Below are 23,313 nucleotides of genomic sequence, written 5' to 3'. Positions count from 1 at the left end.
CGTTCTGCTTCATGACGGCGTGAGAGTGATACGCATTCAGTAGAAACCATACTTGGAATTTTGAATTTGGATCTCTTCCTGGGCTAGCAGTACGTGGCACAATCCTTTCTCATGATGCTGGGGGCTGGCCGCTCCCTGCCAGCCACATCACCACGAGGGTAGATCACCAACACACTGACTGCCATTCTGCACCCAGAGAGCCATGTGTTAGTCACTTTCAGTGCAGTATTCGATACATTACATGAGATCGGCAACACTTTATTATATTTTCAGTCTTGTTTTCTGTTTCTTTTTTTATTGAAGTATGGGTGACACACGTTACGTTATTTTTAGGTGTACAACGTGGTGATTTGACAAGCCTGTTCATAGTATAGCTACCCTGTGTCACTGTACTGCACTGTTACTATAGCATTGACTCTATTCCCTATGCTGTCCACTTCATCCCCATGACTTAGTCATTCCATCACTGGGCGTCCGTACCTTCCACTCCCCTTAGACTGTTTTGCCCATCCCCCACCCACTCTCCCCTCTGCCAACCACCAATTTGTTCTCTGTATTTATGGATTTTTTTTTCTATTTTTGTTTGTTCATTTGTTTTTTTTAGATTCCACATGTAAGCTTTCACTTACGGCCTTTGGTTTTGCTCTGTCTTATTTCACTTAGCATAACTTCTAGGCCCAGAAATGGCAAAAATCTCATTCCTTTTTATGGCCACGTAATATTTCTTATGTGTGAGTGATTGTGTAGGTGTGTACATACACACAATATCCTCTTTCTCCACTCATCTATGGATGAACACTTAGGTTGCTTCCATTTCTTGACTATTGTAAATAATGCTAAAATAAATAGAAGGGTGCATATACCTTTCAAATTAGTGTTTTATTTTCTTTGGGTAAATACCCAGTAGTGAAATTACTGTATCAGTACGGTATTTCTATTTTTAATTTTTTGAGGAACCTCCGTGCAGTCTTCCACATCAGTACTATATTATAAAATGGGCAAAAGACTATTTTTAAAAAAATATTTTATTTATTTATCTGAGAGAGAATGAGCAGGGAGAATAGCAGAGAGAGAGGGAGAAGCAGACACCCTGCTGAGTAGGGAGCCGACATGGGTCAGGACGCTGGGTTCATGACCTGAGCCAAAGGCAGACACTTGACTGACTGAGCCATCCAGGGGCCCCGGCAAAAAGCCCATTTTGTAATAGATGGCTTTACCCAATTATATGATGTCTAGCAGTCTAGGTGTATTAAATGCATTTTTGACTTGGGATATTTTCAGTTTATGTTGGGTTTATTAGGATGTGACCCCATCATAAGTCAAGGATAATCTGTAGATAATACCACACAATAGAGTGTGTGTGTACTTACAACTTTAGTTTCCTTGAAGGCAAAGATGATAACCATCCCTTTTCCTCTTCTGGGTGTTGAGAATCACCTTGTCTTGCACTAAGGTACTTCTTCCATGAGTGACCGAGCAGTGAAGAAACATGAATTCATGGATAGGCCAAGTAGATGTGAGGAGCCCAGTAAAGTTCATCTGATAGAGGAGTCTGGCTCTAGCTTTCTCTAAAGGAGGGTTTTGATGTCAACATTCTGACCAGACCCTCTATATAAAAGTACTTTATAGACAGAGGGAGACAGTGACACTTTTTAAAATAAAAGGTGGGAAGAGCTGATGGAGATCAACAGGTGCTCACTACGCAAGGTCCCTTTGACGTCCTTCTTAGGTGTATGTTTTCACTGTGGTTGAATTTAATGCTTTCTGTTGTTTTTGTGTCATGGAATGTTTCACGTTGATTAAATTACATCTGCTTTTGAAAGAACAAGTATTAACACACGTGTCACTCCTGTTTCTTGCAGGCGACAATGGTCCTGAGCTCCGCACACTTCTGGCTGGGATTATTTCTGGTGCCCACAGCGTGTTTAATGGAAGATGTAGCCTGGAGAGCGTAAGTGAAGAGTGACATAGTCACCCTAAGTCTTGCTCATCTGTCCTTGCAGTCACCTGTCATGAACCCTGACCATAGGATATTTCATGCTGTGGGATATTCTAAAGGAACAGGTCTTCTGCTACCTGCCAGCAACAGATGTAAAGGATGTTGGGGGTTTGGGTTTCTTGTGGTTTTCTTTTTTTCTTTTAACCTGTGCTTCACCTCGATAGGAGAATATAGACAAAGAGGAGTCCTAACACAGGCTGTGTGAAGGTCAATAGGTATGAAGCTTGTACATGATTTTAAAGTAGGGTTTCTCAGTACAGATTCTTTCTATCAGATTTAGGAAGCATAACTCAAAATTCATTTCTCCTTATATAAAAAATTAATGCCTAAGCAGTCACAAATATAAACTGGCTTTAAATCCTAGACTTAAATGAAAATTGTGTATATGTAAGTCATTTCAAATTAGAAAATAACTTGGAGTGAAGTATTCTTCATTTTTCCAATAATTCACAGTAGAACTCCTTCGAATATAATTTATTTAGAGTGTCAGTGTACAGGTCTATGAGAAGATTAATCACAAAGATGAAATTATAATGTAGGTTAAGTAGGAAATAATTCATGCTCAATATTTGCTTATATGTTCCAGAATACATTGTTTCCAAAATATCTTGTGCACAAGGTAAGCTAAGCAACTAAGTTCCAAGATAATGTTAATTTTAATTTCATCCACGAGAAAGAGATGGAAGACTCCAAAAGAGATAATATTGATTTTTGTTTGGGGTAGGCTGATTCCTCCTACAAACAGTTGCCAACTTTCCCTGAAAATTGAGACTCCTTGATTGGTTTTACTTTGGGCAAAGCATAATTATTTTGGGGCCCTGAGGTAGAGAATTGAGACTTTAATCCAAACCTTCCAGGAAAAGACATCAGATTTCATTTTTATCTCCCCCTTCCTCCCACACTCAATGAGAATTGTTCTTGCCTGACAGTTAAAGATGTTTTTTGAAAAAGTCTTCATTTTGGCATTATCTTGACAACCAGTGATGCCTAATGCAGAGCAAGTGAGGAAGAGAGAGAATTGTATAGCACATATTTGGGGTGCCTTTTTTTTTTCTCTTCACTAAGTTTTGCAACTATTAGCAAAAATTAAATAATTCTAACTTATTAAATGCCTTGATTTACCAATACTTCCCTTTTATCTGCTAAAACCATATTCTATAAACAGCTAAATTGGAATCCTTCAAAATGAAATTATTGTAGCCAGGAAAGATGTTTTCTTAATCTAATAAATGCACTGAAACAAAATGCTAGTTCTATTATTTGTTCTTGTAGCACATAGCCCAGTTGTGGCACGCTATATTTCCTTGCTAAATTTCTTCAATTTTACATGACAGGTTAGTTTTAGGTAAATCCAACATGATACTGGCTACATCAGATCACGTTACAATTTATAGCGATTGAGAATAGGAATGTGACTATGAATTACTCTCAGCCTATTTTAATTCAACTATCTTGATTAACATCCTGAAAAAAAAAATGTTTACTGAGTCTCTGTATTTGCCAAGTGAGACTTTAGCAGCAGTATCTTTCTACTCTTTCAAAAAGTGGTTGCAGATTACAATGTCTCTACCTCCTGTCAGTCTTCTGGATCTTTTCCAATCCATTCCAAGTAAAACTTACCAGTCACCAATGAAGCAAATTATTCCTTCAAACTGGACTTGTTTTTGGTTTCCCCTAGTACTATAAAACTAGCACCATTTACATTTTAGCAAGGATAAATCCAAGGACAATGCCTCCAGCTCCACCATATGGAAAGAGTGAAAGTCACTTTTTGCAAGAAGCTTGCCAGCCAGGTAGGAGAAGGGACGGGGCACTACGAAGGAGGTGCTGGTCAGGGGCCAGCAGTGGCAGACCCTGGGCATTGTCCTACCTGCTGCCTCCTACCCAGGACAAGCCCAGAGAAGAGCCCCTTCCCAAGAGTAGTGGGCTTTTCTAGCAGCTTTGGGCTGAGCTGGGAAGACTCCTACTCAATTCCAGAAGCACTTACAGAAATGTACTTTTGTCTGGTTTTATTTAGGGAAGCCAGGGAGAATGGACTACATTGGCTTTCCCCGACAGTATTTGCCCAAAGTACATGCTCAATTTGTAATACACATTTAATGTCTAAATTAGAGTCTCCACTCTCCTCAAAGACAAGCATCTGGCCAGCTTATCTGGGAATTTTCCCTGAGATCATGGGGCCCAGGTTTTATCTTATATTATACTCCCGACCTGAAATAGATGTTGTTGGGTCCAGTAAATTTCAGAGGCTTCTCCGGGAGGTGGAAGCAGACTCAGAGTTGCTCACCTCTGCCGAGGCCACTGTCCAGGACTGTGATTTCTCTTTCTTTCTTTTTTTTTTTTTTTTAAGATTTTATTTATTTATTTGACAGATAGAGATCACAAGTAGGCAGAGAGGCAGGCAGAGAGAGAGAGAGAGGAGAAAGCATGCTCCCTGCTGAGCAGAGAGCCCGATGTGGGGCTCAATCCCAGGACCCTGGGATCATGACCCAAGCCAAAGGCAGAGGCTTTAACCCACTGAGCCACTCAGGTGACCTGTGATTTCTCTTTCTGAGCTTCCGCTCCCCAGAATGTGTTCTCTTTTCCCTTCCTGCACACTGAACAAAAACATGAACCTGATTGTCCACAGCCACTCTTCATTTGGTTCCAACTGTCAACTCTTTATTGAAACATCATGTGCTCTGGCTCTCCTTGGACGTCCATGGAGAGTTTGAAGTGAACCAGAATCCCGGGGCCGCGAAGGGCCTGTGCCATGACAGCGACATGGGGCCGAGTTCACGGGACGGTTACGTTTTCTCATCTTGCCTTGGACCAATTTTTTTTTTTAAATTTATTTTTTCAATGTTCCAAGTTTCATTGTTTATGCACCCCACCCAGTGCTCCATGCAATACGTGCCCTCCATAAGACCCACCACCAGGCTCACCCAACCCCCCACCCCTCTCCCCTCCAAAATCCTCAGTTCGTTTCTCAGCCTTGCACCAGTCTTACAGATCTCTTGTCTTGTTTTGAATTTTAGTGGTTAACTACTTTGAAAGAGCTTTTAAATCCTAGCAGACCCGCAGGCCCACCTTTTCATGTGTCTTTCTAGAAGCGCTTAGCAAAGTGAGCTGCTCTCTTTCTGCATTTCCCCCCTTACTTTGTCCAGTCCCTCTCTCGCATTTTAGGACCTAGACTCTTCAGAGTCAGGAGAAAAAAAAAAGAAAGAAAGAAACTCAGCATGAGGTAATTTAGTCATTTTTTCCATGAAGTCTGTCAGCTTTCTGCTTGAAGATCCATTATTAGACTATCTTAAGTCAGATTTGGACACCGTAAAGTAGCTACTCTTTTATCCTGTCAACCATAATTTTCACGAGGGACCAAACTAACACATCTTTTACTGAAATAATTGATTGATTATATGTGATACCTGGCTAATGAGTATTTTTATGAGGAGCATGAAGTTTAAATTGCCCAGAACAACTTTTAACATCCTTTAGCTTACGCACTTCCAAAATGTTTACCCATGACAATATTCTTAGGTAAGCTGCCGTGTACTTATTCTCATTTAGGAGAAATCCGTTAGTTGCTTTACAAAAATAACATAAAGCTCAAGGCCACTGAACACAGGAACCGGTCTCCTTTTATCCTACTGTATCTCTTATGCTTTACCCATCAACACACAATACGTTCAGCAATTCCAGAATGACTTCATTTCCTTATTATAATCCCAGATAGGCAGTTAAATGGAAATAAAAGGTAATATGAAATTTCTGTATACAAATGAGTCTTGATATTTTTGTAAAAAAAAACTTTCTACCTACAATAAGTTCATGTGAAGCACACCGCATTTACATGTTTATCCACATTTAGAATTTAATGTCTCCTTCTGACTTGCTGCTTTTCCATGCACAAGAAAGAGTCGAGGAAAACTTCCAGAAAAAAAAAAAGATGAAAATCTAAGCCAATCTACTTATTTTAAAAGTCCCTCCTAACCTGGAGTTACCCACAGCTGTCCCCGGAGGCTCCCCGATGCTCTCGCACTCTGACAGTGGCCAAGCAGCCCCACATTGCCCCTTCTGCAGTCATCTGGTTTCTTGATGCGGGTTAGATGGAGCAGCCCTGGACCACTGGGGATAAGCCACTCATGGATAATGGGGCTCACTCTGTCACAGCTGTGGCTGAGCAAGCCAAACCCCAGCTCCTGGTGAGACCTAAATTGCATGCCAGTGGCTAATGCTTAAAGACTGGCTTTTCACAGGTGGACTTTGATGGGGGGATCATTTATCTAATTAAGGCTTTATTAGATAAAGGCTGCTGAGAAAGTGGTTTTGCACTGCTAACATTGCTTCTACCCCAGTGCCGCACACAGAAAGACTCACAGAATCGTCCCCAGCATTGCCACCCAGTGTTCTCAAATAGTGGTCAAGTTCCCAGGCTAGCCTGTGGGAGCTCGCCTTGTGGAAATACTAAGAAATTGTTGAGTAACTCCTGGACACAGATGAGTTTCATCCACTGAGAACATGCACAGTGCCTGGTGATCATTTCCTTCTGAGGTGATTTTATGAATGAGCCCACACCAGCAGCTTCGATGCAGTGAGCCAGATTCTCTCTCCCTTGGCCTAAGGTATAGATTTCCAGGACCCTGCACCCACTGGCCCAGCCTTCCTGTCCCTAGCCTATTTCTTGATGATGCCCTTGTCACCAGGCCCAGAAGAGAACTCTGAGGGCTGTTCCAGAGGTTGGGGAGCCCTGCTTGCTCTGTGTGGGGAGGAAGACAGAGGAAAGAGGGGAGGACAGTGGTGGAGCGAGGAGGGCCCTGAAACAGGGCACACACTCGGCCTCAGGACTGGCACGCATGTCCTCCTGGGGCCTGGAAATCCGGGGTGAATCCTGCTGGAGTGTGGCTTGTGACTCGGGTTGTCTTGGTACCATTCTAGCCCCGTGAGCCCATGAGATGAAAGTGAAAGTTGGGGGCGCAGCATATTCAGTAATACGGAACAGTGTAAAGTTTTTGCCTGTCTCCAGCAAAACGCTAAATGTTTTCTCATTTCTTGTTTAAATTAAAATTCCACCGCCTCTGCTTTGAACTGCGGAATGTTATCACTACTGAGTCCCCGGACTCGGCTTGGTGTAATTAAGGTATTATGTGTTAAAACCTGTGCGGCCAAGTGCTCGTGTTTACTTTGGAGGAAAGGAATGGCAGGCGCATATACAGTGTCTTCGGACTAATACTCCATTATAGATTAACTTGGAGTGTTAGGGGATGACTGGGCATTATCTTAACAGACTTTCTTCCCTTGAAGGTGGAGGGTGGGCGGGCGTATGTGATTCCCCTGAAACAGCTCCCATCTCCCGAATGTTCCTGTTCCACAGTTCTCCCTTCCGTACAGAGACGCTCCGTGTTTGTTCATCTTCTGTCTTTGAGTCCTGGTCCTTAACAGGGTCTTCACATCTGTTCACGTTGAAACGAATGATAAGCTTTTCGTAACAAGGAAAACTGCCCTATATTGCTAAGCTCGGAGCCTTTTTGCTTCTTGAGTTTTTCTTTTCCCGTCTCATACCCGTGTCCAGCTAACCGCCTTTCTTCAACTGTATCCTTTCCAACCAGGAGCTCTGTGTGTAGTCTCAACTTTAGGGAGACCCTAGATCAGCCGCTTATTTGAACACTTGTAAGGTATTCTTCATTTAACCAGAAAAAGGGTGCAGGCAGCTATTCCTTCAGTTCAAGGGGCATAATGGGACCAGGCTGAGGTTTCAGCGGTGGTCAAGAGGCCAGCTTGTTTTCGTTACTCCCTCAGTTGTTTTACTCTGTGGGGGCCCACGAATATGGGCCCTAATGGTAAGTCTCTGCAAGAGAAGGGTGGAAAAGCTGTGCCCAGATATTTGTGTTGACCCTAAATTTCAGATGCACGGTTTGACCTGCAGAGCGTGAACTCCAGCATTATAAATCCCATTCCTGCTGTGACAGTGTCTCTTTCCATGCTAAAAAGAGAACAAACTGCTCACCTGGGGCTCTGTGATCACATGGGCCGGGGCCAAGGAACCTGCATATATCCACTAGGGGAAGGATTTAAAGCATCCTCTGGGTTCCCAGATCCTGCAGTGAAAAGCTTTAGAAATAGACATCCGTGAGCCGGGGTCTTTGGTCAGAATGGTGGGGGTCCTCAGCCAGATCCCCAGGCTTTCAGCAACAAGCGGTGTTCTTTGGGGGTTGTGGAGTAACTTAGGAGGTTCATGGTCCAAGTGTGTTCCTCAAAACTTGGGATGCTTCCCAGGTTATGAAAGTAGAACCCTGGCCATACACAGGGACGGTAAGAGTGTTCCGTGATGTCCAAAGTCGCAGCCTCAGCCTCAAAGTGCATCCAGAGATGGCCCCAAAGGGAGCGACCGTCTCTACAGCTGTGTAAGTTTCATGTGTCATGTGCTTTTTGTCTTTTCCTTGTGACACAGGGCCAAGCATACCTGCAAAAAAACATTGCTGGAGGAGGTACAGGAGCTGGAGACGAAGTCCAGAGTGATGGGGAAGGCGATGCTTCGGGACAGTAATGGAAAGAGGTGGGCCAGCTCCGACAGAGTGTGTGGGGAGCACCAGTCCTCTCGGCCCTTCTCCCTACCTTTCCTTCCCGGCTTTCTGTTTCTCTTCTCTGTTTTCCATGTGAGCATGAACTGCTGTTTTAAGTGTTTTGGTTATTCTCTAAGAATACCGTCATAGGGAGATTTAAATTACATTTTCTCCGTGGTCACATGAAATCTAGTCTGTCCCCAGGTAAAACTGGAGTTTTTATTGGGCCCGGGTAAAACAATGCACATGTAGAAAACAGAAATAGTAGCAATACTACCCTGACGTGGACAAGTTCTGTTTTAGTTATATTACCAAAGAGTATTTAAAAGCTAGGCCTTTTGAAACCAGGGCCAGTTATTAGACTAGAGGATGAGTATCTACCATGAAGGTTTGTGTGCCAAATGACACCCGTTATTCATGTCTATTTTGTTATATATAGTTCATGGCAAGTATACCTGGGCCTTTTTGTTTTCCTTTTCATGAATTATGATTTTCTGCTTGGGTTGAGAAAACTATCATGTGAAAGTCCAGGCTAGTTCAGAGAGACAAATGTTATCGTTCCCTTCCCTTATTTGTGGTAGAACCTCGGCTGCCTCCTCCCTGTCTCTAAGTTGGGTATGAGAAAAGCTTTTGATTAATCATTTTTGTTATAATGTTATTAGATTGCATTTAGTTAAAGCCCATATACTACCAAAGAAAGTCTACCTGATCCCAAGAACAGTCGAGCATCGCCGTCTTAAACACACGGCATGTCTGCAGGATTAGGAGTACAGCTGTCCTGCCAATGCTCTGAAGGAAGTCTGTATCTACCTGCCAGGGAAACAGAGACCTACAAGTTGAACACTTCTAGAGACTCTTCCTGGATGTCTTGTTTTATTCTGTGTATTCATACCATTTTTCAAAGCAATGAAGACAACGCATTTCTTTTTAAGAGAATCTGAATTTTGAGACATATTAGGAATATCGCTTTAAATTACTGCAGATGTTTTAGGAGAGGGGTGGTCGAGTCCGTAGCTGAAGTTGTGGGTTTTGTATTTGTTTATGGCATTTTTTAACAAGCGAGTCCATTAGCATCTGTTACATGGCAGCTGTGCTCGTCACTCTAAAAAATAATCTGTCAACAGGACAAAAACCACTGTCTTTAATAACCGAAAGCCACGAGTGTATGGGGACAGCGGAAGGGCCTGAAGCAGGTCTATACAGAACCATTACACTGGGCAGCCCACAGCCAAGGCCGGCGCTCTCCGTTAGATACTTTAGGCATAGTGCTTAGCACCTACTAGATTTTCAAGGACTTACAAAATCCTTGGACCGCCCCCCAAAATGTTCATAGACTCTAAAAATAGGGAGAAGCCTCTGCAAATTGAAATTCATAAAGGCTTAAAACTCTACAAAATGCAGATCAATTTTAGTAACCACTTAGGTTTATTAAGTACACGGAGTTTTGGCTTCTTTGAAAACCACTCCCAGGACCTCTTAGATCTCAAGAATGCTCACTCACACACAGTAGCTGCTGAGAGATCATGGGTAATTTTTAAGTCAAAGGAGAATTTCAAAGCCAAATTCTAAAACTTTTATGCGATGTTGGACAGGAAAACCTTGCGCCTCACGTGGCACAGGAAGGCGCTTTGCCATGTTTGATCTGATGTGGGTCAGGGTCTGGTTCTGACCCCGCCGGCTAATAGGGCTGGACATTGGGTGGGGAGCAGGGAGGCATTGAGAGGAAGCAGCAAGCTAGGAGGCCACCTGGCTTGAGAGGTGAAGAGCTTCACATGGGGGATGGGATGGAAAACAGGGCTTGGAGGAGGTGAGCAGACGGAAGTGATGAGTGCGTGTTTCCGTCAGAGGGAGCAGCCTGTGGCGGGGCGGGGGGGGGGGGGTGCCCAGTGGGATTATGTGCCCTGGTGCAATTCGCTCCAAGGGATCTGGAGCCTGTGTTTCAGTTCTGGCTCAGCTGTTGCTTAGCCATGTGACCTTGGACAAGCTATTTCCTACAGTGGGATGGTCTCTTCATCCGCAACAGAAGAGTAGTATGTGGGGGAAGCAAGGCTGGGGCTCATGAAACAGTGTGCAGAGCGCGGCATATTGCCTGACCCGTGGCTGGAATGCAGAGTGTCAGCTGCTAGCCTTCACTTTGGCCGGGGGGATATGAGCCCTCCTCACTGTTGATAAAAAGAACAGAATTTTTAAAACTCACATATCCTGTTCACAATTCACTTTTCAATGTTCCAGTGAATATCGGAAGATAATTACAGTTTAAGTGTGGTCTCCCACCGTCTGCATTTTAAAATCTGTTTTCTGATCGCTTTGTCAATTTTGCAACCTCGTAATTTTACCCACAGCGCATGAAACGTGAGTGTGCCCCGCCCCCACCTCCTGACTGGGGCTCCTCTAGTCCCAGTGTCCCACCTCACTTGTGTGATCTCTGCCTCCCATCAGCTTCAGAGCGCCCAGCCACCGCCACCACCACCACTGTTTGTTTTTTTCTCCCTCCTAATTGCTCCCAGATTTTCTGGGTGGTCCTTTGCCAACTAGATAGTGGGACCAGCTGCTCTGATTTTGTCCTGCTTGGCCTCACAACTGTTCCGTTTATCACCTTTGTTTGCTTCTTTCACACCTGCCTGGATTCCTGGGCAGTTCTGGTACCGGGGAGGGGTGGGGGAGGGGCGGAGGAGGGTAAGCCCAGGGGCTGGGGTTGGTGGGGAGGTTTCTTCAGCTCCCTTCCTCCTTGTAATGATTTAGAGACACCCTCCTGGAGGGAGCCTGAGTACTTCTCTCTCTCTTCTCACATGTCCCATTCCTTAATCCCACCCCCATCTAATATTTCAGTATGCTCGGATATCTCTCTTTTGCCGTTAGGCTGGTGCATAGTAAACACTCTGTAAATACTTGTTGGCTGACTAGCACTGCAAAAGCCCAGTGAGCTGGTGAGGAGGAGAGGAAGGTGAGCCCGCATTCTCCGTGCAGGGCAGCTGGAGCCCCTTGTGTAGGCCCACGTTAAGAGTAGCCATGGAGCGCTGCTGAGAGAGAGGCCGGTGGCCACTTGGCCTGTCATGAGGGGACCACTTACTTCACGGCTTCGGAACAGAGCTAACAGAGTCACAGATGGACAGATGCGTGGGACATTAGCATCACCTCCCCATACAAAGATGAGTAAGGCTGGGAGCTGGTCCTCCCACCAACCCTGCCTTTCAGGGCCTCTGCTCGCCAGGTGTCCTCGCCATCCCTAACCACCGGACAGCTATGCAGCTCAATGCTGAAAGCTTTCCTTAAGGCCCCTTCAGTACACTCTGCCAAGTCATAAAACCTAGGTCCAAGTCACCGGCAAATATTCGAGCAGTTTTTCTCAGGAATGTACTCATAAGAAATAGAACAAAAATTTGTATGCATTAATCTTAAAAAAAAAAAAAAAGCCCTTTCGTGCCAAATTTGCAATTACAATTTTGACAGTAGCTAGGAATTCTAAGTGTTCCCCTATGCCCTTTATTCATGCAATAAAATACTTCAACTTACCATTTTATTGATCTTGTCAAAGCCCCAAACTCTTTTATTATTTTGATAAACATGAAAATTTCATTAGCACACTCCTGCACTTTTGCATTAGTAAATTTTGTGTTCCAAAATGAACGTGTGTCATTTATGCACAATTAAGCCTGTACTCATGACTTAGAGAAAACAAGCTGATAAAGAGAAAAGATGAGATCTATGATTGAGTTATCGAGAAAGTACAGGGAAAAAAGAAAATGCTTCAGGTGGCAAATAGAAATGTTTTCATTTTGTCTTTTATTTTGTCTTTTCCTGATGAAACATTTTTCTTGGTGTATTGTCTGTGTACCTCACAAACTCTAGACACTTGTTAATATTTGTATTGTTCAGAATACATTGCCCCAAGCCATCTTCCCCAAAAAACTTGACCAAGAGATATCCCGACTGTCCTGTGTGTAGAATAGAATCTATCATGCATGTCAGTACCTTGCACATGTCTCAAAAAATGAGCTAAGGAAAGAATTCTTTCTTTCAATGTTTTGGTAGTATTTTCTCCCTCTCCTTCTTTATTCCTAAAGTGTAACTCATGTGACTGTATTTTTCCTCTGGTGGAAGAAAATCTACCGGTGGCCACTTACCTTTACAAATATAATTTTTTAAAATGTCCAGGATGTCGTGTATGGTTGACAAACTAAATTTTCCCCCTTTAAATTGTTTTTCTTCCTCAGTGCAAAGTAGAGGATATTCGGGTGTTCTGGTATTACAGCAGTCAGGAAGCAAGGTGAATATATTTGATGAAAACATTGAGTTTTCTAGTTATACTTAATCCAAATAAACCACTAGGGGACCCTTGTTTTGTTTTAGAACTTCTTTCTGTTCACCACAGTTGTTGGGGTGGGCAGGGGGAGGGTAGGTCCCGGCTGATTTTTCTCCAGTTTCAAGGTCAAGGAGTTCTGGTTGCTACCCTTGGCTTTCACCAGCAAGGCAGTGGGATTCTCTTTCACTTAAGTGCTTCGCCGGAGTGTAGTTTACTCTGTGCCCTCGGTAAAGGTAGCCGGATGACTGGTCTTTGCCTTATAGTGAGGGATCACTGAATCTCTTACTTGGTTTTATGTCCTCATGAATGCTGATACATGGGCTCTGTGACCCCAGGGCCCAGCCGGCGCACACAGGGTAATCTAGACAGCCTGTCTGCCTCTTGGGGATTCAGGAGGGAAACTTGATTCACTCCTGTGTCTGGGTGCCACAGCCTGGGCTCACGCAGCGCCTGTGTCATCAAGGCTACTGCTGTGCAGATAGGCAGGGCACAGGTCCAAGCCAGCCATCTGGGAATCCTAATGGAGTGTTATCAGTGGAAAAGTAGAGGCCAGAGCCTGAAACATATCAGCACCATTTTCAAACACACCAAAGATCATCCCTCCATTCCAGGCAGCACTCACCTGGTGCTCTTTTAAAAACCAATTATATTAAAAAACAGAAACTCCCCAATACATTTTGAGGTGAGTAGCCACTATGCTTTGAGCTTTAAACAGAGATCCTTTGATCTTTAAAATAATGTTTAGGGATGCCTGGGTGGCTCAGTTGGTTAAGCATTTGCCTTCGACTTAGGTCATGATCCCAAGGTCCTGGGATGGAGCCCCGAATCAGGCTCCCCACTCAGCAAGGAGCCTGCTTCTCTCTCTGCTCACTGTTCCCCTCCTTGTTAGCTCTCTTGCTCATGTTCTCTCTCTCTCTGACAAATAAGTAGATAAAATGTTAAAAATAAATAAAATAAAATAATGTTTAAAAGCTTTTTGGTGTTGTCACACCTCCCAGGTCAAAACTGTTTAATTGCTGAGTCAAAGATAAATGCAAGCAACCCTCAAAGTAGGAGATACACCAGCTTGATGGTATCTTATTTCCCCAGTGTAGTCTTTGTATCAGTTCAGAAGGAATAGTTTTGCCTTCTAGTTTGGGCTGTTGGCAGCTCACGTCTCTCTGTCTTCCCTTTGATTCCCCTTCCCACCCTTCTCCTCCCTAAAGTATCTATTAGTTTTTTATTAGCTAAAAGGATAGGAAATTATGGCATCATTTTAGCAAACTTCTCCAGGCCAGGTGGCAAATGTCTGCTCCCAACACCTGGTTAAGATTTATTTCACTTCCAGCTGCATTTTTTCCATCACTGTGTCATGAAGCGGAGGAAAGAGCACAGGGCATTGAGACAGACAGACCTGAGCAGGGCTCTGAGCCCTGCCTCTCACTCAGCTGTGTGACCTTCATTGGGTTATTTTTTATTTTTTTTTAAAGATTTTATTTATTTATTTGACAGATCACAAGTAGGCAAAGAGGCAGGCAGAGAGAGAGAGAGAGGAGGAGGAAGCAGGCTCCCTGCGGAGCAGAGAGCCCGATGTGGGGCTCGATCCCAGGACCCTGGGACCATGACCCGAGCCGAAGGCAGAGGCTTTAACCCACTGAGCCACCCAGGCGCCCCGACCTTCATTGGGTTATTAACTTCTCTGAACTTCAGCTTTCTCATCATCAAGTGGCTTGGAGTTTTAAGGGAAAGAGTACATATTAAATCTGTAGCAGATGGAGACATTCGGGCAGTGGTAACCCCCATGTTGTCCTGTAACATGGAAGCTGAATACCAAGTTTCAGCTTCTAATACATGTGGGTTTTCCCCAGTGCTCTTAGAGCATGCATACAGCACACACACTGGGTCACCTCATCAGGGTATGCCCCCCTTGGCTGGGGCAAAGGGCATGGATCCAGCCCAGTCCCAGGCACACCAGAGCAGCGTGAGGAAGCCACAGTGAATGTGGGGTCAGGAGCATGGGGGAGAGTTCGCAATCCTGACAGTTGCCCAAGTCAGCCTTGGATTCCTGCATTCACTAAGTCCACCTTAGTGTCCCACACCCAGACTGTACGCAGCGCATCTCGGGCCGAGCTGGCCATCTTCTCTTGAGGCCCAGGCCTTCCTTTGGAGTTTCCCGCCCACCCCCCTATCAGTGACAAGTTGCCACAGTACCTCAGACACCCTCTCCACATCATCCTGTCCCCTCTCTGCTGCCATGTGCAGTAGGGTGCCAGGACTCTGAAACAGGCCATCTTTGCAGCCACTGGACCAGCACCGTTCCTGGAGTCAGTGGCTTCTTTGCCCTACTGTCCCCCTGACTGGTCTCCCTGCTGTGGTGCCTTCCTGCCTCGCTCCACCCTCCACACAGCCGAGCCTATTTCCAAAGCACAACCCTACTCCTGCCATTCCCTGGTCTAGAACCTTTCCTATTAGCGGTCCAACTTAGTGCAGACTGGGACCACACAGACATGTCCTCCTTCTCTCCCTCTTCTGGCCTCCCGCCTCCCCTTGCCCTCCTAGGCTGCCCCTCCCTGAGCTTAGTCATGCCTTTCTGTGGCTGGTGCTGCCCTTGGCCCTTCTCTGTTAGCTGGTTTTAGACAACGGTGTTGGTACTGGGTCGCGCTCTGGGTCCTCAGGAACAAATGAGGCAGTCCCTTGTGCTGGGGGCACCTGCAGTCCTGAGGACATATGCTTCCACCTCCAGACCACCCTCTGGCGTAACTGAGTTGTCTGACTTCTCACCGCTAGGATAATGTCAGCCTGGGCTGTCTTTATTCATTCTGAAAGTTTTTTCAGTTATTCAGATAGTCAACATACACAACAGTAGGGCAACTAGTACGAAGAACTCCTGTATCCTCGGGGCCCAGAGTTTGCCACAACCGCTTCATGTAGCTCCCATTCAGCCCCGTTTTGGTTTCGCTGAAGCTTACAAAGCAAGTTCTCAGCCTCACATTTCACCCTCACATACTTCAGGATGTTGCTCTAAGTCTCACATCCTACATTTTAACATGGATTATCTGTTAATACATATTATGCTACTACATATAAACACTGTAACTGCAGTGCCTATTATCACATCTAAAAAATTAATAATTCCTTGGTATCCGTTGACACCCAGTCCATAAACAGATTTTCTGGGTCCTCCCAAGCCTCTCTTGTTAGGGATTTATTAGGTCTGTGTGAGGATCGAGGCAAGGGCCACATGTAACCTTTGGTTGCTGTGTTTTTAAGTTTCTTTTAATCCCAAGGTGCACTCCCTACCCTCCTCCCCCTCTCTTCCTTGTTTTTAATGCCATGGGCTTAACAAGAGTTATGCCCATTTTCTTTTTCTCACAATGATTATCACCACATGCTGTGAATGAGTTTGCTCCTAGGCAGAAAAGGGGGCTCAGCCTCAAGGAGGTGAGCTCACCTCTCCCCCTAGCATCACACGAGCAAAGTCAGAGGCCAGACCCTCATCCCTGACTCCAGGCTTCCTTCAACAAAGCCAGGGCATTGAGAGCTCCCCAAGTGCTTGCATTTCCAATTGCATCTCAGTTAGCCTGTGTGGAAAGCAGCAGAGCCCCCAAAAGACCAGGAGGGGTGGCTTCCTGAGAGCAGGAATCTGATTGGAAGCTTCGGGAAAAGGTCAAAATCTGCCACTTTGAGAACGTCGATTGCAGGACTCCAAGGAAACCAGAAAATAATGGTTGAACATTGGTACCTTATCCATCCCTAAATGTAGAAAGAACCCGGAGACTGCCCCCCTCCCCAGGAATACGGAAATCAAACAGTCTGTCAACTTCGGGGCAAATACAAAGGAGTTCACGAAGGCGCTCAGCTACTTTGATAGGACTCAGAAAAGAAAAGCCTTATTGAGGAAGATGATTTCCAGCCAGAAGCACCTTAATGGAGACTAGGATGGTCTATGAAAGAAACTAATTGAGCGGATTTAATCCCGTGTAGGGAAGAACCCAGCGCAAAGCCTAAGAATACAGCGATGGTGGTAGAGACCACAGGGAGAGGTTCTTAGAACAGTGGGAGAGTCCACAGCACCCTCACGCAAGCCCAGGGAAACTTGCGCCTTGCTGACAAATACTCAGAACAGGTGAGGAAATGCATTAGTAGAACAAAGGGAGTAAAGGGCGCAGGAAATTACAGAAAGGCTCACTGGATTACCCAAATGGGGATTTCTGGTGACTGTTTGCATCCTGGGCACAGGAAAGAGAGAGGATGAGGAAAATCAACTCCTAAGGAAGTAAAACACCTAATTAGCATTTACCTAATGCCTAAGCCTCCTGTGTCAACGGAGAATAATTGGGTCTCTGTTATTTTACGGATGGTAAATCCTGAGTGCCTTTGGGATTGTTGTTGTTGTTTAATAATTTAAGAAAACGTTTATAAATACCTTTTGTCCTATGTTATGAAGCAAGTAAAGGACTTCTTGTTTCCCCTTTGAGTGGCTCATTAGCTGTGCTCCACATCCCAGGAGCCGAGCCACTGGCCGTTACTGTAATGAAAGGATTGCCGAATGTTTATTCAGTCTCTGGGAGAGGATGAAGAAACCATGGTCTGACTCGCTTCGGGGAAGTGAGCTGATGGGCGGGCGGTGGAGGCAGGTCAGTGTCAGGTCTCGGCGTGCTGGTAACATGTCCTTAGACTCTGTGTCCAGAATGACCTGAGCCCATTTATTTTACCCATCAGGGCTTAGGTTAATTGAATGTCAGCTCTCTCTATTGGTCGACAGGCCCCTTTTCGAACATCATTTTTATTTGAGAGGCTAATGCCAGTCACTAATGCTGATGGCTCGTTGCATGCCTTGTAAAGCAGTATGAAATATTCTAATCCCCTCCCCCTTTTTTTTTTTTTTTTGGAAGTCAGTTTTATTTAACCCATTTGAACAACAATAAAAACATGCAGAGGTAAGTTTTTCAATAATATTTTTTCACAGTGTAGGTCTTATCATTTGAATAGTGATATTTCACATTCCAAGCAGAGATTAGTTCTTCGGGAGGTTTTGAGAAGATCTTAGCTAATCGCTTTTCTACTTCATTATCAGTGAGTGTCTGCTTTTTAGTGTGACTCCCTTTTCCTCCCTGCCTCCAGCTGTGATGGTGAAGCATTCCAGCCAGCAGAAAAGGGATGGCCAGGAACATCCATTCTGAAATCCAGTTACAATTTAAACATAATCCAAGAACCCAGATTCCTCTGCTCATTTCTCAATGGGCCGTTCCTAAATCCTTAGGGAGGCTGAGGAAAGAAGGGTAGACCTCCTAGCACCCCAAAAGTACAGGTGCAAAGTTGCTTCTGTAGTGCTTTTAAGAGAATTATGGAATCTCCTGGATGTATTAGACTTAGAGGTGAAAAGAACTTGAGAGGCAGTGCTGGACCTTTTTTGTTTATTTTGAGTGTGTTTTTGTATGCAGCGCTGATATGAGCACGCACACCCAGGTGCCAGGGGTGGGTTTTGTGGCAAGGTGTAGTAGTTGCCGTCTCTGTGCCTGGCACTTGGAAAGCCAGTTAGGGGCCATTTGGCTGCAGGTGAATATGACATCATTGACCTTGTAGTTGAGAACTCAGAGAATTTGTAAAAGTTATCGCTCAGAGATGATTATTGTGGCAGGAATTGCTGCATTTAGCATGGATCTGTTGAACTTTGGGAGAAATTTCTCTATTAATAAGAGCAGAAGAAGAAAATGAATGTGTCTCTCGAGTGCACAAAAGAGGAAATTCGTCCACAGGCCAGGATGCAGGAATGACTACTTATCTTACAGTGTTGGTGGTTTAGCCATTCAGTGAGTCGCAATTACGTCTTCCCTTTCTAACAAGGCAGTGATAATGTGGTTATTCAGTGTTTATTCTCTTGCCCTAGCAATTAGGATTGGCTCAAGGCACCTTAGGAGGTGGTAATTGGGAATTCACACTTGCTAATGAGTAAACATGTTGGCTTCATAGCAAATAGAATCAGTGTTTGGCTTAATACGGGACAAGTCATTTACTCATCATGCAACAGACATTTACTGAAAACCGAGGAGGTGCCAGGCCAGGGTGTGGCATGGGATGAAACAGACGGGTCCCCACCATGTTCAAGCTCACATACCAGTGAGGGCAACAGCGAACAAACAGCAAATAAACAAGAGAATCGGTGATGACCACTGTGAGGAACATGGAAGAGAGGTTTGTCGTGGAGGAATGAATGGGTTTGTGTGTCAGGAAAGCCTCTCAGGACGACACTTAGAGACCTAAGTAAAACATACAGCCAACCCAACAAAGATCTGGGGAGGATGCATCACAGATGGCAGGAAGAATTGGTGATCAGGCTGGTGCCTACAAAGTACGGGGCTAAGTCACCCGAGGGGCCAGGTAAGGATACAGGGTCAGGATTTCAGCCACCAGGAGCCAGGGGAAGGGCTTAAGCAAGAGAGATGAATGACCCAATGCTGTAAAATACATGATCGCCATGCTATTCGAAAGCCATAGACTCCCATTCTTCAAACGTTAGGTTAAAAAAATAGATATATATATTTTTTCATATATATATATGAAAATACAAAAAAGTAAAAAACTTTTTTAGTATGAATTCATTATAGCAGTTAAAATTAACACATTTGTTTTAAAGTCAATTAGTGTAACAGTGAGATGATTTTTCAAAATGACAGAAATTTGAAGTAAGTCTTATGGAGGACAGATGTCTTATCCAAATTTTTTCTATTTTCTTGTGGCCGTATTGAGAAAAGCCCTCATGTACAAAGATCAGTTGCCGTATTAATAGTGTTCCGTTGGAGCGCCTGGGTGGCTCAGTCGGTTAAGCTTCTGCCTTCAGCTCTGGTGAGGATCCCAGGGTCCTGGGATGGAGCCCTGCATCGGGCTCCCTGCTTGGCGGGGATTCTGCTTCTCCCTCCTCCTCCCTCTACCCATCCCCTCTACTTGTGCTCTCTCACTTGCTCTCTTTCTCTCTCAAATACATAAAAATAAAATTAAAAAAAAAATGTTACATGGTTCACCTCATAACCTTAGACTATTTTCTTTGGTTCTTATGTTTAATAATATATTTGCTTACTGTGTAAAATAATATAAGTAATAATATATAAGTATGTATTACTCAATAATTGAGTAATTATTAAATAGAAATAGAAATAATACAGAAATAATTTATATCAATAATATAAATTTGTCTACATTTCTTTTTTTTTTAAAGGTTTTACTTATTTATTTGACAGACAGAGACCACAAGTAGGCAGAGAGGCAGACAGAGAGAGAGAGGAGGAAGCAGGCTCCCCGCTGAGCAGAGAACCTGATGCGGGGCTCGATCCCAGGACCCTGGGATCATGACCTAAGCCGAAGGCAGAGGCTTTAAGCCACTGAGCCACCAAGGCGCCCCTGTCTACATTTCTTATAAATGACTCAAGTCATATAAAGAAGCGGCCAACGGTTTACATAAGCACAAAAATTCTCTAAAATAGCCTCACTGATACTGATCGTTCTCTTGTTACATAACTGACTTATGCAGACATGAATATGGCCAAGCAATGCACTTGAAACAGAATAGGCTAATCACCAGTATTATTTTGTATATAATGGACATATAATGCTTTTTTAAGAGTAACAATATATAGTTACAACCTTCCTAATAAGTGACCTATTTATATAGTTGAATATAAAAAAATTTAATTTGAAATTTTTATAGAAGGAGGTTAACTTGGAAACATTAATGGCTTTTAATATATTAAGGTTTGCTATGCATTACATGAAATATTTAAAGGTTTTTGTCTTAAATGTTTTTAAAAATATATCATGTATAGAGAATGCAACTTAAAAACTAGTGGTTGAGGGGTACCTGGATGGTTCAGTCATTTAAGTGTCTTACTCTTGATTTCGGCTTAGGTCATGATCTCAGGGTCCTGAGTTCTAACCACGTGTTGGGCTCTGTGGTCAGCGGGGAGTCTGCTTGTCCCTCTCCCTCTGGTCCTCCCCTCACACACTCACTCTCTCTCAAATAAATAAATAATTAAAATCTATAAAAACTAGTGATGGAAAAATAGTAAACAGTGCTGTAACTTTGAAAACATATATTATCCCTGTATTTCAATTTAATCACAATATCCAGAAGCATACATTCATCAAAAAATTTGAAGACTTTGGTAAGAATATACACTTTAGAGAAAGTAAAACACATGTAGTTATTTTAATGTCCCTTGCACATCTAGTTTAGGTATTATAAAATGATTAATTTAGTTTTTGGCATTTAAATTTAAAAAGTATAACAGTGAAACTTTTACATGCCGTCTCTGAATTTATGGATAAATATAACTTTCCATCACTGGTGGAATAAAGAATTTCCAGTTCTGCCCTAGAGTTCTTTTTTTCCAGTTCATCACAAATAGTCAAGGTTTCAGATGGAAAAAATTGTAGCTATTCCATGTATTTCTAGAATGATAGTTGTTTTGTTTATTAAAGCACTGGCATGTCACCAAGACCTTTTATCGTCCTGGCTATATCCTACCTGTTCAGAAAGCATTTGCTTTTCTAAAAAAAGCTAAGGACAGGAACTTGCTGATAGTGCTTTTGTCACTTGCAACTTGGGGATCATTGTCCATGCTGTCATCTTTCTGCCATGCTCGCACATCTACTGAAAATTGAAGAAATATCCAAGTGGCCACAGGCTGGAGACAAAGCCGATTCCACGCCCTCCATTCAGGCAGAGTCTTTCACTGGCTGCAGAAGATCAAAGACACTGAGGCACTCAGGGAGAGCAAGGAGGCGTGGGCTGGTAGCTGCCATGTTGCCGGTTGTATTCTTTTACCATCCGTCTACAGATACTCTGTGTGCTGGAGTGCTGGAGACGCGGTGACTTTCAGAGTAGGAGCCCAGGGAGCTTCTTGTTAGATAACCCAGAGAAAGGCTGCAGCCACGTGTCTCCTCTGCATTCTGACCTCTGCTGCTTTATACGTGCAAACCGTGCAGTCCTAGGTCGACTGGTTGAAGACCGCATTGCTGCTGTTCCTCAGAGTTTCTCCCTTTAGTTTCTTCAGTATGGAGAAATGAAAATACACTTGCAGCCTCAAAAACAATGGAGTTGTATTTGTGCTATTTTGTGGGAAATGTCTCTGGGAAAAGTGCACCGTCTGATTCCAGATAAAGAGTTTCCATGAGGATCTTTGGAGATTTCTTCCATTAGGCCCAGCACACGTCCTCATTTATGTACTCAGTTCTTATTGTTCCTTTAGGCGACTTTTTCTTCTTCTTCCTTTTTATGTAGTATTCTCAAAGGACATAACCACATCATTCCATCAAGTTTACTTCATTGTTCTGTCACTGCTGGATTCCTTGCATTAATTTCTTTCTTGAGCACAGCAGCTTATACTTAAACCATGCATAGATTTCGTGTTTTCTGACTTTTGTTCATTTATAGCTCTCTTGGAACACGTCCAACTTATGACATCATTAGAAATGTTGCACAGGCTCTCAGATGCACCTTCTGTTTACCCATCTTGATTTTCTGTGCCGCTGTTCATGTTGGTGTCCATAACAAATATTTTCACCTTTCTAACAACTGAGATGTGTGTATATAATGTGTGTGTGTGTGTGTACGCATTTCTCATCAGCTTCTACCACGTACAAGAACAAAAGAATATCTGCCATTTACAAGAACAACAAAAGAAAATGAAATCATAACAAAAGAAAAACCTGATCATTGAATTTATAGTGAAGTTTATGATTTGTTCTCCCAAACCTGTGTCCAGGTCCGCATGGACCACAAATGCTTCATGGGCATGACCCAGATCATGCTGGACGAGCTGGACCTGACTGCCGCGGTCACTGGCTGGTACAGACTCTTCCCCACGTCCTCAGTGGCAGACTCTACGCTTGGATCCCTCACCAGGCTCCTGTCCCAGTCCTCCCTGGAGAGTTCCACCAGCCCCTCGTGCTCCTAAGGACCTCCGAAGAGGCCGGGATATGGTGTGGGAAGGGGTGCCTCACGGCACTCCCCTCCCCTGTACATAGTCTTTGTGTCTTTCTGGACCCTTGCCCTGCTGCATGCCTTTTGGCTACTGGGCCCGTCCCAGCTGGCAGTGGAGACCATAGTGTGTGTGTGTGTGTGTGTGCGTGTGTTTGTATGCGTGTGTGTCTGTGTGTCCGTGTCTGTGTGCGACCATGTTTTATCCATTCACCTGTTGGGGTACAGTCAGTCCTGGTGACTACATGAGCTAAAATCCAAAAAAAAAAAAAAAAAAAAAAGTCCATCCATCTGTGAGCAGGACAGGACCCCATGCTCCTTTCTTTTTTTGAGTCTTCTTCTTTATGTTTTGATTTTTAAAGATTTATTTTAGTGAGAGAGACTTATTTTGATTTTGAGAGAGAGAATGCGCACATGCGTGCTTGCAGGTGGTGGGAGGGGCACAGAGGGAGAGAGAGAGAATCTTCAAGCAGACTCCCGCTGAGCATAGAGCCTGACTCAGGGCTTGATCCCA

At 44.0% G+C, this 23,313-nt stretch overlaps 1 protein-coding gene across 1 annotated transcript in view; it reads left to right on the top strand.

The window, feature by feature from the left end:
- ATP8A2 (ATPase phospholipid transporting 8A2) overlaps window positions 1-23,313 on the top strand; it is a 379,444-nt gene that overhangs the window by 327,764 nt on the left and 28,367 nt on the right. The window contains exons 12-13 of the mRNA XM_080799366.1: window positions 1,863-1,951; window positions 8,430-8,534. Of these exons, the coding sequence (XP_080655492.1) occupies window positions 1,863-1,951; window positions 8,430-8,534 (194 nt within the window). The remainder of the gene's footprint in view (window positions 1-1,862; window positions 1,952-8,429; window positions 8,535-23,313) is intronic.

This window comes from Martes martes (assembly GCF_963455335.1).
Source record: "Martes martes genome assembly, chromosome: 3".
Lineage (NCBI taxonomy): Eukaryota > Metazoa > Chordata > Mammalia > Carnivora > Mustelidae > Martes > Martes martes.
The sequence above is the reverse complement of the archived record's forward strand: the minus strand, read 5'-3'. Positions and strand labels throughout refer to the sequence as shown.